The 16,228-nt window shown below is 40.8% G+C and overlaps 2 protein-coding genes across 3 annotated transcripts in view; one reads left to right on the top strand and one right to left on the bottom strand.

Moving 5' to 3' along the window:
• Positions 1 to 16,228, bottom strand: part of PRKG1 (protein kinase cGMP-dependent 1) — a 1,078,644-nt gene that overhangs the window by 496,369 nt on the left and 566,047 nt on the right. The window lies entirely within an intron of this gene.
• Positions 10,792 to 14,763, top strand: CSTF2T (cleavage stimulation factor subunit 2 tau variant). Its single transcript, XM_019936848.3, has one exon. The coding sequence runs from the start codon at positions 10,861 to 10,863 to the stop codon at positions 12,958 to 12,960; it is 2,100 nt and encodes a 699-aa protein (XP_019792407.2). The 5' UTR covers positions 10,792 to 10,860; the 3' UTR covers positions 12,961 to 14,763.

Genomic DNA, 16,228 nt, shown 5'->3' with positions numbered 1-16,228 from the left:
ACACTTTGAGCTAAGCAATCAGAACTGCTTTGGAGCCACCATGACGGAAACCAAAGGGAAGGGGATTTCATCTTGCTTCCTACGGTGCTGCTCTTTCTAGGAGCTTCGGACTCTTTTCTACCTAAACAATAGGAATCATATGTGCTTATACTCTGAGTGAAAGAAGGAGGTTGGAAAGTAATGGACAGCAGCTACAGAAACAAGAGGGAGAAAAAAAAATTTTTTTTAAATCCAGGAGAAAGTATACGAATAAGGAAGGTCATCTTAGGAAGAAGCAAAGTCCTCAAATGACATAACCAGTTACTGAGCCCCACAAAAACAGGACAATGTATCAAGGCATTAACAGAGGCTTGATGCTACTGTCCCTGGTGAGTAAGTTATTATGATGCTTCACTTGCGAGCACAGACTCGTGGTCAAAGATAAACTCATGTTTGTACCATTTCCTCGAAGTACAATTAACATTTGAATTTAGTTGCAATACTTAATTTAACTAAGAAATAAGTTTGGTTATATTTTATCCATGCTGTACTTAAATACTGTTCTCAAGAAATCATGCTTTGTTTTAAGGTCAGAGTTTAAGGACTAATCAGAAAATAATAAGATGCTCATTGAATAAATGGCCTGGCAATGATGTACTATCCACCAGGAAAGAGCCTTGCCCACATCCCCAGGGTCTAGACAGAGAGGAACATGAAGGGCTGTCCGTTATACTGACTTCAAGTCAAACGCAATGTGTTAAGTAATAACATATAATATACACATATATACATATATGCATGTACATATGTATATGTGTGTGTATACATATACACACGCATATAGGTATATATGTGTATATATACATATACACACATATATAAAATATCTATGGAGAGAGGGAGAGAGGACCTAGCATGGTAAAGAGAAATAACAGTCCCTTTTCTTAGTAATAAGGAAAAAAATTTCATCTTCTACCCCAGCAAGAAGGTCAGTGGGTAAACAGTAGTTATATTTTCATTTTCTATATACCTCTCAGGAAATCAAATCAAAAATGCATCTGTAAACTGTCTGCTCGAATCCTGTATTCTCTATCTTGTCTGACAGAACGGAAATTCCTTGCAGACACAGCTGTTCTTTTGCCACAAATTTGAATCTGAACACCATAAATCCTCAGGAAAAGTTCCAGAGAAAAGCTAATAAAACTTTCTAGTGAAAAGTTCTACTAAAGCAGGGGTCACATTTCAGTTCACATTTAAACCCCACAGTGGCAAACGCAGTGCCTACCTTCCCCAGAGCACGTGCTCCATAAATATTTGCGGAAGAGGTGCTGAATCAATTTTAGCTGAATAATGAATAACAGCATTCCTAAAGAGTTATCAGGCCATTGCTGATCTGAAATGAGTGAGGTAAGTTTCCTTCCTGTCAGAGATGCATACATTTTCCTGCCCTCCTCCACCATTTCCATCCCGTCTGCAGACACCTGCTCTCAGGAGGATTTCTTGGAACCTGGCCTCCCTGTGGAAGTCCTGCAGGTGAGAATGAAGGCCTGCAACAATTGCTCAAGCCTGGGACCTTTGCAGCAGACCCCAGACCACTAAACTGGCAGAGAAACTTCTTGATTCTCCCTGCAGGTATCACCTTCTCTTTCCCGGACCCCTCACAGGCCACGGGCTAACAAGCACAGTTCCATTTTCAGAGCTAACAAAAGACTGACCTCCAAAGGAATCGGTCATTGGAACTTCCCTGTTTCCCTGCAGGCACTGGCTTTGTTCCCCAGAGCCAGGAGGGAATTGGCAAACACCTGCAGGTGAGTGAGAGGACATCTCTCACTGTACCGCTGTGCCAGAAAGTGTGTGCAGCTATTTCAAGGGGAATGTCAGATGGAAGTGATGAAGATGATACATGGAAGAATTGTTACTATTCATTACTGTACCATTAAACTGCCAGGAAGAGAATTAGTAATATTTTAATATGACGGATAGAAGAGTTTGATATTTTAAAATATACGCTCTATTCATCTACAAGAAAATCACACATTATACATGCGTGAGCTCTCTGAAGATCGTGAATCAGTGGCCAAATATTTCTTTACTGTTTGATTCCAGACTATTTTTCTATCTGTAAATCAATATTTAAAATTTCTGTGAAAATGACCCATTTTTGGCACTAGCATTTTGTTTTTGCAGAGACGGAGGGAGTGACCTAGAGAAATGTTGTAGGAAAACTCTCTCCAGTGGGAGGTGCGTTGTCAGGGACCTCTCCATGCTAGCAGGTAAAGGAGGTTAACTCCTGGCACTGCAACAGTCTGTAGAGTCCCTCGCACTCCAGCTGATTGCTGGGTGCCCACATAGAGTTGTGAAAGAGTTTCACTATCACCCTGGATCCACTCCCTTTCCCATACTGTATTGAATCATGGACGGACATCAGAAGAGAGCTACACCACTCTCTCCCGGGAAGCTGGAATTGGTACCCAGAAAACAAATCATTCTCTCTGGGAAAATCTGTAGCAAGTAAATCAAAAGACTGTAGAAGAGCCCCTTAAAGGCAGTGGTCTTGGGAGAGAAATCAGAGCAATCTGGTTCTTCAAGCAGAGTTGGGGAGGGGGGAGGAGGAAGAAATATGGGAATAGAGCATCCTGAATGCATTACAATTGCCCATTCTTTGTTTTCCTGAAGATGACGGTATTACTGCATGTTATGGACTAAACTGTGCCCCACCACCATCACCACCACATACACAAGTTCATATGTTGAATTTGCTGTTGAAGCCCTAACCTCCAATATGACCTCTTTATTACTTTAAAGAGGTAATTAAAGTTAAATGAAATATAAGGGTGGGGCCCTAATCCAATATGGCTGCTGTCTTTATAAGAAGTGGAAGAAACACCAGGGATTTACACTCACAAAGGAAAGGCCATGTGAGGATACAGCTAGAAACTGGCCATCTGCAAGTCAAGGAGAGAGGTCTCTGGAGAAAGCAAACATGCCAGTATCTTGATCTCAGACTTCTAGCCTCCAGAAATGTGAGAAAATAAAATTTGATTGTTGAAGCCTCCCAATCTATGGTATTTTGTTATGGCAGCCCAAGCAGACAAATACATTGCTTGTGGGTTCTGAGAGGTAACAGTGTAGCATTAAAATACCATCCCCTGCTTTTGCTTATCAATGTTGGAGTTGGTTTCTGTACTTGTACCAAGAAGCACTAGTTACCACATTCCTATAAACATTGTATTTTACATGTTTATCCCATGTGTGACTCTGGGGGATCTAACTGTTTGATGGAAAATTTGAACTGACACTCCAAAGTCATGTTTTTTCAAGGATCGTTCAAATTGATAAAAAATCCAAAATACTTTCTGTGACGCTGGTTTTTGTTGTTGTCATTTTTAACAATCTGAGCCCCCAATCAAATATTTCAGAAAGACCTCTTTCCTGTAACTTGGTATAAATATAGGCTCGTTCTACAGGCCCGTCGAGCCTCAGAAGAGAGGTAGCAGCCTAACTTCTGAAGTGAATGGCAGTTCTGACACTTCTCTGAAGTTGGGTATTGGATTGTTCTGGTTACAGAAAAAAAGATTCACAAGTTGATAATCTTAAACAGTATGTCTTTTTCAGGGCTCTTACGTTTCCATAGTTTATGAGGACACTTCCTTCCTCTGTGTTCTTTCCGGTGATAGCCTGAAGCAGGAATAGGGAGCTCTGCTTCTTGCCCAATTAGTTCTGTTTTTCCACGTTTGAATAAATGGCCTCTGTCTGCCAGTGAATGCTCGAAAGTAGTAGTTGTGCTGGACACGACTGTAAGCTCAAATAGGTATCCCATGTGCCAGACCAACACACTGTTGTATAAGCCTGGATCCTCCACAGTCAAAGTTCAGGCGGGCCCTTTTAATAATAATGAATAAGTGGAATTCCAGCCAACTAAATATTTGAAGAGTGCATTTCCTGATTTAGTATAAGAACTCAGTGAGCACCAAAAATGATCAGGAAAATTCTCATTGCACTGTCCTATGGAATTCAGCCTAAAAATTATCCATATTCAACTACAAATCTACCATAAACCAAAATGGCAATGTTATCCAAGGTTGTCTCTGTACAATTTTTTTAAAAATATCGTCTGACAACAGACCATTAGTTCACCCAATACAACCCCTTCAAAGATAAAAGTGAAGATCTAAATTTTACCTGGATGAAAAAATGAAGATATACATTTAAAAATAAATAGCATTAGACTAAAATCTGAGTCTCTTTCCACTTAGGATGCTGCTTCTACCACAACAATTAATTTTACACAACAAAGGTAGACTAACAATTACCATACAAAATAAATAGTGATCAAAAACAAATACATAATTTATTCCATGCAAGACTTCAATACAGGTGATGTTATTGCCATTTAAGTGATGCAGAAATGGAAGCACAGTGAGTTTATGTAATTTGTCCAAGGCTACACGGTGACTTGTTGAATTAGACAGCTGACTCAAAGCTCTGATTAAAGTATGTATTCTTAACCCCTTCACTCTACTGCCTCTCAGAAGTGCTGAGAACAGTTTGGAAGGGAAACTCAGAAGCTCTAGATCCCATTACAAGCTAGGCCAGTAACCAGGCATCTGACCCCGGTTGAGTCCCTTGTCTTCCCTGAGCTTTATTTTCTTCACCTATTAAAAAAAAAAAAAAAAAAAAGAATGTGGATGGACTACACAGGCCCACCCAGGGAGAATGTTTGGCTCTGTTCAGTAAAAGTGATTCATCTCACGTATAAGTAAATGAATTTTACTATTTGTTCATATTAAATACATTTTAAAATTTGGGAAAAATGTCATGGACCAATATTATTTTAGGTTTGAGAAATTTGGGCTCTTTCATTTTTATGGAAAATACATCATTACCTATCTAACTAGATGTATTTTAAAATCCTTATGTGATGTTTAACTATAGCCATGCAAATTGAAAAAGGAAACATTTTCTCAATTGCTTCAGTTTTTATACCTTATAGTCCATCTGTTGCCACAGCACTGATTGTGATATCAAAATTGCAATTAGTTACACTCAGAGACAATCAGGAAAAAGGCCAAGGGAGACTGTGTCCAGGTCTCAATAACCTGTGATTACTGTGAAATGGGAAGTTTAAAATCAAGAGACCTGGTTTCAGGCTACAGTTTTGCCACTTATTAGCTATGTGTCCTTGGGAAACTTATTTAATGGAATAATAATTTAAGAGCTTGAGTCAAATGATGTGTGGGCAAATCCTGGCTCTGCCAGTTAACATGGGCACACTGGTTAACTTCTCTGTGCCTCTGTTTCTTTAGCTATAAATTCAGACACTATGACTGCCTATCTCAGAGGGGTTGTTGGAAGGATTAAATAAAATGTTGTATTTTATAAAACATTTATCAAAGGGTCTCCTTCCTCTTAAGGGCTCAGAGTTAGGTATTATGACTAGTATCTGTATTTCGGGTGCGTCCATTGCTAGGTAAAGTTCTAAGTAACAGTTAAGTTTCTACATCTTTAAAATAAGGATGCAGTAGTATGTACCTCACATGATTGTTGTCAAGATCAGATGTGGGAAGCCAAAGAAATTATTTTGTAAACTGAAAGCCTTAAATTACCATTTGGTTAACATAAGTAAATTGTTACTGTAAAATGACCTTGTAATTATTTAAAAAATATTTACTGAGTGCTCAGAATATAAGACACTGGACTAAGCACTATGAAGAATATAAAACAGATGTGGGTTCTATGCTTAAGTGATAACACAAGAATATCAGTACCTCTAATGACAGAAGATAATGGGTGTCAAATCCATACTCTAGTCCAAGTATTAAAAAGGATAGTCCAAGTGCAAAAGATATCCTGGAGAAGGATTGGATAAGATTGGTAGTCTTACATCTCTGCCATTATCATTCTATGTTCATATTTCAGAAAGATGAGAGAAAGTCTAGTGACTCTTAAATCAAGTTTACATTTCTGAATCTGATCTTCAAAACCTTTCGTAATCTGATCCAAAAGACAGTCTTCTATCGCACTGCTCACTAACTCTCTATTGGTTTCCTCTGAGGGCATCCAAAACACCAGGTTCCAATTTCATGTCTTGGCTATTCCAAGCTCCTGGCCTGTTCTCTGGATCTTCTGTTTGTACATACTAGATTATAACCCATCCCTTAAATCCCAGCTCCATCAGGAAGTCGTCCCTGATGAGCTAGATCTTATCACTCTCTTCCATCTCTACACACTTTATTTACATATCTATTTTATCAAATAATAACCTGCAGGAATTATCACTGACCTAAAATAAAATGACAAGGGTCCTGACAGCAGGTCTCCATTCTGATTTGGGGCATGCTATTTAATGCCACAGGTTTCTTCTTATGTAAAATGAACTCTAATGTCACTCCCATCATCTATTCAACATATAATAAGCACCCACCTGTGCTAATTAAGCTCTATCCTAGGGGCTGAGGATACAGTGGCAAAGAAGACAAAGTAACTATCTATCTATCTATCTGTCTATCTATGATTGTCTCCCTTTTAGCTCAGTGGTCCTCAAACATCAGGCTGCATTACAGAATCACCTGGGGAACTTGTTAAAACTATACGTGTATACACACACACACACACACACACACACACACACACACACACAAGTCCCTGATGCAGTAGGTTTGCAGTAGGGTCCCAAATTTTGCATTTCTAAGCTGAAGCTCATGCTACTGGCCCAGGGACCATACCTAGAGAGTCTATTCTAGTGGAATGTCTATCTTTTTCACTGCTATATTGCCAATACTTAGAATAAATATTTATGTAATAAAAGAATAAATATAAGACACTGTTAATTGACAAGGGGGAGTCATACTCTTTCCCTTAAAGATGTTATAGAAGGAAAAGTACAATTCTACTAAAAGGTAGAAGGGTTTCTATCAATGTTAAGATAAGGAATGGTTTATATCCAAAGGAAAATGAACTTACTTCCAACCTAGAGAAAGGAGGAAGAAGATTAGGGAGAACTTTGTGGAGTAGTATATTTGATCTATTCCTTGAAGGACCCATACATTTATTTTAAAAATGCCTATCATAGCTAAAAATATTTTTAGTAATTATCTTTGGAATTTGTCTAATTAATCTATGGTGAATCCTTTTTAAATCCTTCAAAGTCAACAGAATCTTTATATTCTGATGTAAGATTTGATATTTGGAAAAAGCTAAACATCATATTTTTTTGCCAAGTCTTGTCAGAAAGTCAGGTGATTTAGCTGCACAACTCTGTTCTTGGTTGTAAACAAGGTATACATTTGAGTTAAGGCACCAATTTCCTAGTATAACTTACAAATGGAGCCTTGAAACAATTTCAGGGCAGTAGTTTAAAAATCATTTTGAACACTGGAAGCCTTGATGGATTAAGTTTATAGTTTCTGAAGGTGATTAGTTTGAAGAATGGCCCCCATTTGGCCGTATGCCCTGATATATTTGTTTAAAAATCACTCTTAGTATAGTTGGTATTTTGATGTAGTGAAAGAACTGATGTCTGAACATGAAAGATGCCATGTACATTTTTCTTCAGATTGCATACCGTGCTATAAATATCTAAAGTTTAAACATTATGGAAACAAAGAAAGCAATGTAAACTGGAAGTTCTTCCAAGGCAGATCTGTGAAAAGTATGTGTTGGTACCAGGAGATATACAGGTTCCTAAGAACTCTTGGTAATTCTGGGCCACCCAGTTCACTAATAAATATCAGTTTATGTGTCCTGCTCATTGAGCTATGTGCTGGGTCACACTGGACCTCTATGAAGGGGGCCTATATCAAAACATTCTTCTAGTCTGGAATACGGGAACTAAAGAGAACATACAAGGCCTCTGACAAAAAGCACACTGTTACAGTCATGGCTTTTCCCTTCTTGTTTGTCCCCAGAGCTCCTCAGCTACTCTGTTCACCCATCTTTGAGCCCAGGGTTTCTTCAGGGTAGGGTCAGCATGTCCTAGCTCTACTAGGTCAGCATTAAAAGAGTAATAGATTTTTTTAAGAGCTCCCATATCTTATACCTTTTAACAGAGTGTACTAAGCTTAGTTTGGTCTGATACAAATGAAAAAAACCCAACACTTCAAGTCTCTTTGTTTAGACCAGTGATTCTTAAAGTGGGGTCCCCAGAGCAGCAGCAGCAGCAGCATCTGAGAATCTGTTAGAAATGCAAATTCTCCAGTCCCACCCCAGAAATACTGAAGCAGAACTGGGGAGGGGAGGTGGTGAGGCCCAGCTACCTGACTTAGCTAGCCATGGATCTAGGTGGTTCTGACGTATGCCAAAGTGTGAAGGCCACTGGTTTAGATTTTATCAGCAGGGGCAGTAAAGAAACTCTCACTATCAGATAAGCTGCACGGACTTTTATGAACTTTACAACTTATTGTAATAGCCTATTATCATCCACTTGATAACTACATTTAACATAAACACAATTGCACATGTAATCGACATCTAAGTTGTCCTCGACAGAATGCATGTTAAAAGGTCGTGGCTTGGGGCTTCCCTGGTGGCGCAGCGGTTAAGAATCCACCTGCTAATGCAGGGGACATGGGTTTGATCCCACATGCCGCGGAGCAACTAAGCCCCTGCACCACAACTACTTAGCCTGCGCTCTAGAGCCCGTGAGCCACAACTACTGAGCCTGTGTGCCACAACTACTGAAGCCCACGTGCCTAGAGCCCGTGCTCCACAACAAGAGAAGCCACCGCAATGAGAAGCCTGCACACCACAACGAAGAGTAGTTCCCGCTCTCCACAACTAGAGAAAGCCCGCAGGCAGCAATGAAGACCCAATGCAGCAAAAAAAAAAAAAAAAAAAAAAAAAAAGTCATGGCTTTCTTAGTAAAGAGATGGTATGAAAAGGAGACAAATGAACCTAAGGAACTTGTTTTTAGTTTTCTGAAATGATGCCATCCTCAACTCCCCTCCACCCCTGCCCCACCTCAAATAAAAGAATCGGGGGGAAAATATTACTATCAAGTAATACACTTTATTATTTGCAGATATAGGTTATCATACATCTTGAATGAATAGCTATGTCCAAGCCTGTTTTAAAGAACTATTAAAACACTTGAAGGTAAATGGATGCTTTGTCTGATTTGTAGCTAAACCCTCACACTCATTTCAGATCTATTCATTGAACTATGATACCCAAGATTCATAACACAATTTTTTGATGAAACGTAAAGTTTCATAATCTCCTCAAAAGGCATACATAGAATAAAATGATTCTCTGCTTAAAAGTTAAGACTTAGGCTCTGCAGCAGTACAGTTCATAGACATGTAATGCAATCTATATATGTAACTTTAATTTTTCTAAGTAACCACATAAACAAAGTAAAATAAAATGAGTGATATTAATGTTAAATATATTTTGTTTAATCCAATGTACTAAACATATCACTTCAACATGAAAAAAATAAATTAGTGAGATATTTTTACATTTTTATACTTAGTCCTCAAAATCTTGCATGTATTTTACAAGTATAGTAAATCTCAGTTAGAATGCTAAATTTTAACTGAAAATACTTTTTATTTAGATTTAATAAATTTTATCATTGCGAAAGTAGATTCCTTACTCGTTGTTCCAAACATACTAAAAAGTTTTCCAAAAGCCTAAGTGAATATCAGTTTTTATATTAAAATTAATAAAAGTAATGAAATTAAAACTTCAATTTCTCAATCACACTAGCCAACTTTCAAGTCCTCGACAGGCTACAAGTTGCTAGTAGCTACAATACGGGGCGGAGACGCTCTGGAGCTGTGAGGGACCAACCTGGGTAAGAATTCAGGCTTTGCCGGTTACCGGCTGCTTAGCAAATTACCTAGCCCTCTCCAAGCTTCAATTCTATCGCCTGTTAAATAGGGGAAAGACCCACATTCCACATGTTTCAACTTCTGCCAGCAAAAATAGCAGCAGAAGAGAAACTAGTTTGTTTTCTCCTTCATAATAGAGGTGGCGAAATCATTTCATCAATTTATAATAATCAGAACCAATCTAAATGCCTACAGTTTAAGAATGGTTAAATACTTTTAACTCATCCGCTGTAGCCCTAAAATTCAATTAATTATTATTATTAATACCGGTTAATATAATTAAGAAAAAGGTATCATTATGAATAGCTCGACTGCTGAGTGCCTGCACAAAGATAAACTTATACGGACCAGACACCTATCGACAGCGGCTGCCTGAAGCAACAGGATGGGGGCGGGGATGGAGCTAGCACACGCCTTCAGTTTGTATTTCTGGGCAGTTATTGTCCAAAAATGCTTTTCTAAAAAGGAGCTATTACTTTTGTATTTTAATGAGAAAATCCCAAATCTGCTTTGAAACGACTACACTTTTCCCTCACTGTCTGCATTGTGATTTTAAATATAGCATAAATGTACTCTAATAAGGAGAAACTACTGTGCGGAAATACTTTTATCAGAACGCAGAACACGCGCCCTTAATCTTTCAGTGAGCCGTTTCCCGCCAGGCAAACGGAAGCAAAACCGCCCTTGACGTCATGGGAGGCGGCCTCTCCTAGTTACCATGGTGAAGTCTACGCGGCCATATTTACTGTGGTCAGCCCGCACCAAGCTTTTTCCTAGCGCGGATGGTGGCGCGCCGTGGAAATGTCTGCAGAATAAGAGATGAGAAACGAATCATAAGCCTCAGTGAAGGACCAGGGGCAGAACGCCTTAATCTAGTTAGTGGAACGTAGAGGTGCAGATGCCGCGGATTAGCGGAACGATTCAAGCAGAGTAGTGCAGTTTCTGCCCGGACTTTGAAAGCCGCTTCCGTTGCGCGACGGAAGTGTGAGTCGCCAAAGGACGACTCTGGGAAGAATCCGCTGTCCGCTGTGTGTGCGCAACCGGAGTCATGTCGAGTTTGACGGTGAGAGACCCGGCAATGGATCGATCACTGCGTTCCGTGTTCGTGGGGAACATTCCGTATGAGGCAACTGAGGAGCAGTTGAAGGACATTTTCTCCGAGGTTGGTTCCGTTGTGAGTTTCCGGCTGGTATACGATAGAGAGACGGGAAAACCTAAGGGTTATGGCTTCTGCGAGTACCAAGACCAGGAGACCGCGCTTAGTGCCATGCGGAACCTTAACGGGCGGGAGTTCAGCGGGAGAGCGCTTCGGGTGGACAATGCTGCCAGTGAAAAGAACAAGGAGGAGTTAAAGAGCCTAGGGCCTGCAGCGCCCATCATTGACTCACCCTATGGGGACCCCATCGATCCAGAAGATGCCCCTGAGTCAATTACCAGAGCAGTCGCTAGTCTGCCCCCGGAGCAGATGTTTGAGCTGATGAAGCAGATGAAGCTCTGTGTCCAAAACAGTCACCAGGAAGCTCGAAATATGTTACTTCAAAACCCACAGCTGGCTTATGCGCTGTTGCAGGCTCAAGTAGTGATGAGAATCATGGATCCAGAGATTGCTCTGAAAATTCTGCATCGCAAAATACATGTCACACCACTCATCCCAGGCAAATCTCAGTCCGTTTCTGGCCCTGGCCCTGGCCTTTGCCCAGGACCTAATGTTCTGCTGAACCAGCAGAATCCTCCAGCCCCTCAGCCTCAGCATTTGGCCAGAAGACCTGTGAAAGACATCCCTCCTCTGATGCAGACCCCTATCCAGGGTGGAATTCCAGCCCCGGGCCCAATTCCAGCTGCAGTTGCCGGCCCTGGCCCTGGCCCCTTAACTCCTGGTGGAGCAATGCAGCCCCAAGTTGGAATGCCAGGGGTTGGTCCGGTGCCCTTAGAGCGGGGACAGGTGCAGATATCAGATCCTAGAGCTCCTATGTCTCGTGGACCCATGACTGCTGGTGGCTTACCTCCTCGAGGACTGTTAGGGGATGCTCCAAATGACCCACGTGGAGGAACTTTGCTTTCAGTCACTGGAGAAGTAGAGCCCAGAGGCTATCTTGGCCCACCACATCAGGGCCCTCCAATGCACCATGCGTCTGGTCATGACAGCCGGGGCCCTTCCTCACATGACATGAGGGGAGGGCCATTAGCAGATCCCAGGCTGCTCATTGGAGAACCCAGAGGACCCATGATAGATCAAAGGGGTCTACCTATGGATGGTAGAGGTAGCAGAGATTCTCGAGGGATGGAGACTCGAGCCATGGAAACTGAGGTCTTAGAGACACGAGTAATGGAGAGAAGAGGAATGGAAACCTGTGCAATGGAAGCCAGAGGGATGGAAGCGAGAGGCATGGATGCAAGAGGAATGGAGATGAGGGGCCCTGGCCCCAGTTCAAGAGGCCCTATGACTGGGGGAATTCAGGGTGCTGGTCCTATTAATATGGGGGCAGGTGGTCCTCAGGGACCCAGACAGGTCGCAAGCATTTCAGGGGTGGGAAATCCTGGAGCAGGCATGCAGGGGGCAGGTATGCAAGGAGCAGGCATGCAGGGGGCAGGTATGCAAGGAGCAGGCATGCAGGGGGCAGGTATGCAAGGAGCAGGCATGCAGGGAGCAGGCATGCAGGGAGCAGGTATGCAGGGAGCAGGCATGCAGGGGGCAGGTATGCAAGGAGCAGGCATGCAGGGGGCAGGTATGCAAGGAGCAGGCATGCAGGGGGCAGGTATGCAGGGAGCAGGCATGCAGGGAGCAGGTATGCAGGGAGCAGGTATGCAGGGAGCAGGCATGCAGGGGGCAGGTATGCAGGGAGCAGGTATGCAGGGGGCAGGCATGCAGGGGGCAGGCATGCAGGGAGCAGGCATGCAGGGGGCGAGTATACAAGGGACAGGCATGCAGGGAGCAAGCATGCAAGGGGCAGGCAAGCAAGGTGGAGGCCAGCCTAGCAGTTTTAGTCCTGGGCAGAGTCAGGTAACCCCACAGGATCAAGAAAAGGCAGCTTTGATCATGCAGGTTCTTCAACTGACTGCAGATCAGATTGCCATGCTGCCTCCTGAGCAAAGGCAGAGTATCCTGATTTTAAAGGAACAAATCCAGAAATCTACTGGAGCTTCTTAAAAGGTTTTAGAAAATACTTGGCAGTAGTCCCACAAAGGTTTTCTGTAGCATAGAGAATGGGTGGGTGCGGTAAGCTGACTTCGTATCCCCACCCTTGAATGATTATGAGTTCCCTCCTCTCAGAACCTAATCTCATTTCTTGTAGTCTTCTTAGTTTTTATTTTTAATTGTGGGGTAGGGGGAGGGGGGGAAGTGGGTCTCTTCACTTTAATTCACTGTAAATAATACAAAAATAACTCTGAACATGATTATATTATACCAAATAAGATTACAAAGGATACGCAGCATTGTTAAAAGGGTCTACAAGGTGTTAAGTACATTTTTAAAATACTGAGCAAAACAATGTGAAAACTGCACCTAAAGACTAAAAGATGACCTGTTAAAATGGTAATGTACTAAGATAGTTTAACGTGTTTGGTTGTATAAGAAAATAAAGACGTTTACCTCAAAATTACAAGATAATAGTTTTTGGTAAGCCATTTAAAACACAGAATCCTATTTCAGGGGCAACAGAATGCTGAATTAGGTTAAGTACTGTACTATTTTGGAATTACTTCAGAATGTTAAGAGCTAAACAGATAATTCTCAACTTGTGGTATTGGAATTGTTTTTTTTCTGAAGCTATGCTACCTGAAAAATCAAGGAATGCATCTGATGTGATGTTATTTCATTTATCCCATCTTTCAAGCAATATTTTGGCCTGGCCTTGTGCATGACAATTTTGCTGGGACAGTTCTAGGTCAATGAGGTTACTTAAATCTGCTCTGATGAGACTCTCTCTCTTAGTACCTTCCTATTTCTCAATAGTTTTCAAGCCCTAAATCTGAGTAATTCTCTCACATCCTTCCCCAAAATCTGTGTAGGGACCAGTTGATCTGCATGAATTAAACATGGCATTGGACTTTTCATAAATAATGGAAGGTTTCATGCAGTAAAGCTCTCAGTTTTCTGGTAACTAGCTTCCATTACACAGATCTGTCTGGTCAACCAGAATCAGGAGTTAAAAATCTTAAGTCTCAGCAACATTTAAAATGCCTCTTAATTTTCTTATTTCAAAATCTGCTTATCTGTCACCATTTTACCAGAATAATTGAAGCCCACGTAGGTAAAGATATCCTTGTAGCCTGAAATCTGCTAAATTGGTTATTACTTTCCTTTTACAAGTAATAAAGCCATTTAATCCTAATATACATGCCCATGAGACATATTTAAAAATCAGTAGGAAGGTGGGGCTTACCACAGTAACTTTAGAGCTACTACTTAATTTGTAAGCCTTGAGGATGTGGAGACAAACATTTGTGTGACAGAACAAGTAGTAATAACAGAAGTATAAACACCTAAATAACCAGGTGATCTTACTCAGGAGAAGAAAAGCCAATACCTAATTACAGAGGAAAAAATTAATACAAGGAGAGAGCGGAGGCTTAGAAATTGAATTACTTTCCCGTTGCAAGGTTTTTACATCTTAAATGGATAATTCACTCTTTTTATAAAGTTTACCTCCCTACGATGTTTCCTGCTACTTATTTTACTCCTGTTTTATTGTTCATACTGTTAACTTCCCCATGTTTTCTATATGCTTCCCCTTATTGGAGGGGATAACTCTCCTTTACATGTATAGTAGTTCTGGTTAATACTAATTCAGAGTTGGCTTGATTACTTTGAAACTGTAGTTGCTTTATCTCAAAGCTTTCATTGAAAGGCTCTAACTGAAAACTATTAAATGTTATGCTCTTTGTTATAGTAAAATCTCTGCATTGTTTAATGCAGACTCAATAAAAAGAATGTACAATGAAGGCTGAATTTAGTGTCTGATGTTCATTTTATTTTATTTTTTTTGTGGTACGCGGGCCTCTCACTGCTGTGGCCTCTCCTGTTGCGGAGCACAGGCTCCGGAAGCGCAGGCTCAGTGGCCATGGCTCACGGGCCCAGCCGCTCCGTGGCATGTGGGATCTTCCCGGACCGGGGCACAAAACCGTGTCCCCTGCATCGGCAGGCGGACTCTCAACCACTGCACCACCAGGGAAGCCCCATGATGTTTATTTTTAATAAATGTGTTATTCAAAAGTTATCTATTGAGAGTTCCATGGGGCCTGAATACTTTTTCTTTCAAATGAAAAAGGCAAATCTAAAGAAATTACAGGACTGAATGGAAATACCTTTTTTAAGATTCATTATCTATAAAGTCCCACAATTGAAATACCTATATATTTTATATGCCCATCATGTTTTTCTATAGTAGGTATCAGTAGCAACATCTTGGATACTCAGCTGTTAGGCTTCCTTTTGTTTGTATTCCCCACTGAGAACGCCTCTATCCCAGGAACACCTTACAGGTACTGTATCTTCATTACTGACAGCACTTGTTATATTGCAATGCACTATTTTACTTTTACTCTCTACCCCCCCCACTCCCACTTTTAATAGACTGAATATGGACTGTCTTACTCATTTCTATATTCTCCATAGCAAAAATTGCAGGTGAGAAGGAAGGACAAAATATTTTATCAGAGTTTTAGTGGGAAAAAAAAATCCTGTTAAGAGCACATGAATTTCCCTACAAAGGATTTAAATTCCACACAGAACAAATGAGCTATAACAACTGTTTGCATTAGAAAATAAATTAGAAACAGATAATACAAGCAATCTCCTATACTCTGATAAACTGAATAAAATCGGTTCTCTCTTCATTTCCAATTCACGCATGGTCTGAGTGTTCCAGTACTGATGTATACAAGCAGTGCATGTCTGCTACAATTAGAATCGTGTTTTACTACGTAATTGTTGGTTATAATCCTGGCATCCTGCATTTTCCCAAATATGGATAGACTAAAATGAAAGCAAATTGATTCATAATAACAACAGTTGAAGACAGTGGGGTGAAACGCTGATTTCCAAATGCCTCTTTATGGCTTTTTCCTCTTGAGCAGTGCATATTGTTTGGAAATAAACCATCAGCTTTAATCAGTGCCTGCTCATAGCCCTTTCCCTCTTACATTACTGATTAATATCAAAATACATTTTAATGGTGGTGGTATCCCAAGACTAATGATTTGGGACCATTTGATAAGATAGAAGCCAATGTGAATCTCAGGTGAAGGTAGGCTAATCGAAGTAAGATCGTGTATGACTTTTCAACTCCTCAGAATTCTAAAGGTAGAAAGCATTTTTTTTTTTTTTTTTAAACAAAAGAAGAACCTTAATATAATCACAGCTTCCAAAGCTTCTTGCTTTTCCATGCTGTGATGGGACATTAGCTAAGCACACA

Source organism: Tursiops truncatus, chromosome 16 (assembly GCF_011762595.2).
Source record: "Tursiops truncatus isolate mTurTru1 chromosome 16, mTurTru1.mat.Y, whole genome shotgun sequence".
In the NCBI taxonomy this organism is placed as follows: domain Eukaryota; kingdom Metazoa; phylum Chordata; class Mammalia; order Artiodactyla; family Delphinidae; genus Tursiops; species Tursiops truncatus.
The sequence above is the reverse complement of the archived record's forward strand: the minus strand, read 5'-3'. Positions and strand labels throughout refer to the sequence as shown.

What these genes read in the sequence shown, in the direction of transcription:
- CSTF2T (XM_019936848.3), top strand. Translation starts at nt 10,861, where the DNA reads ATGTCGAGTTTGACGGTGAGAGACCCGGCAATGGATCGATCACTGCGT.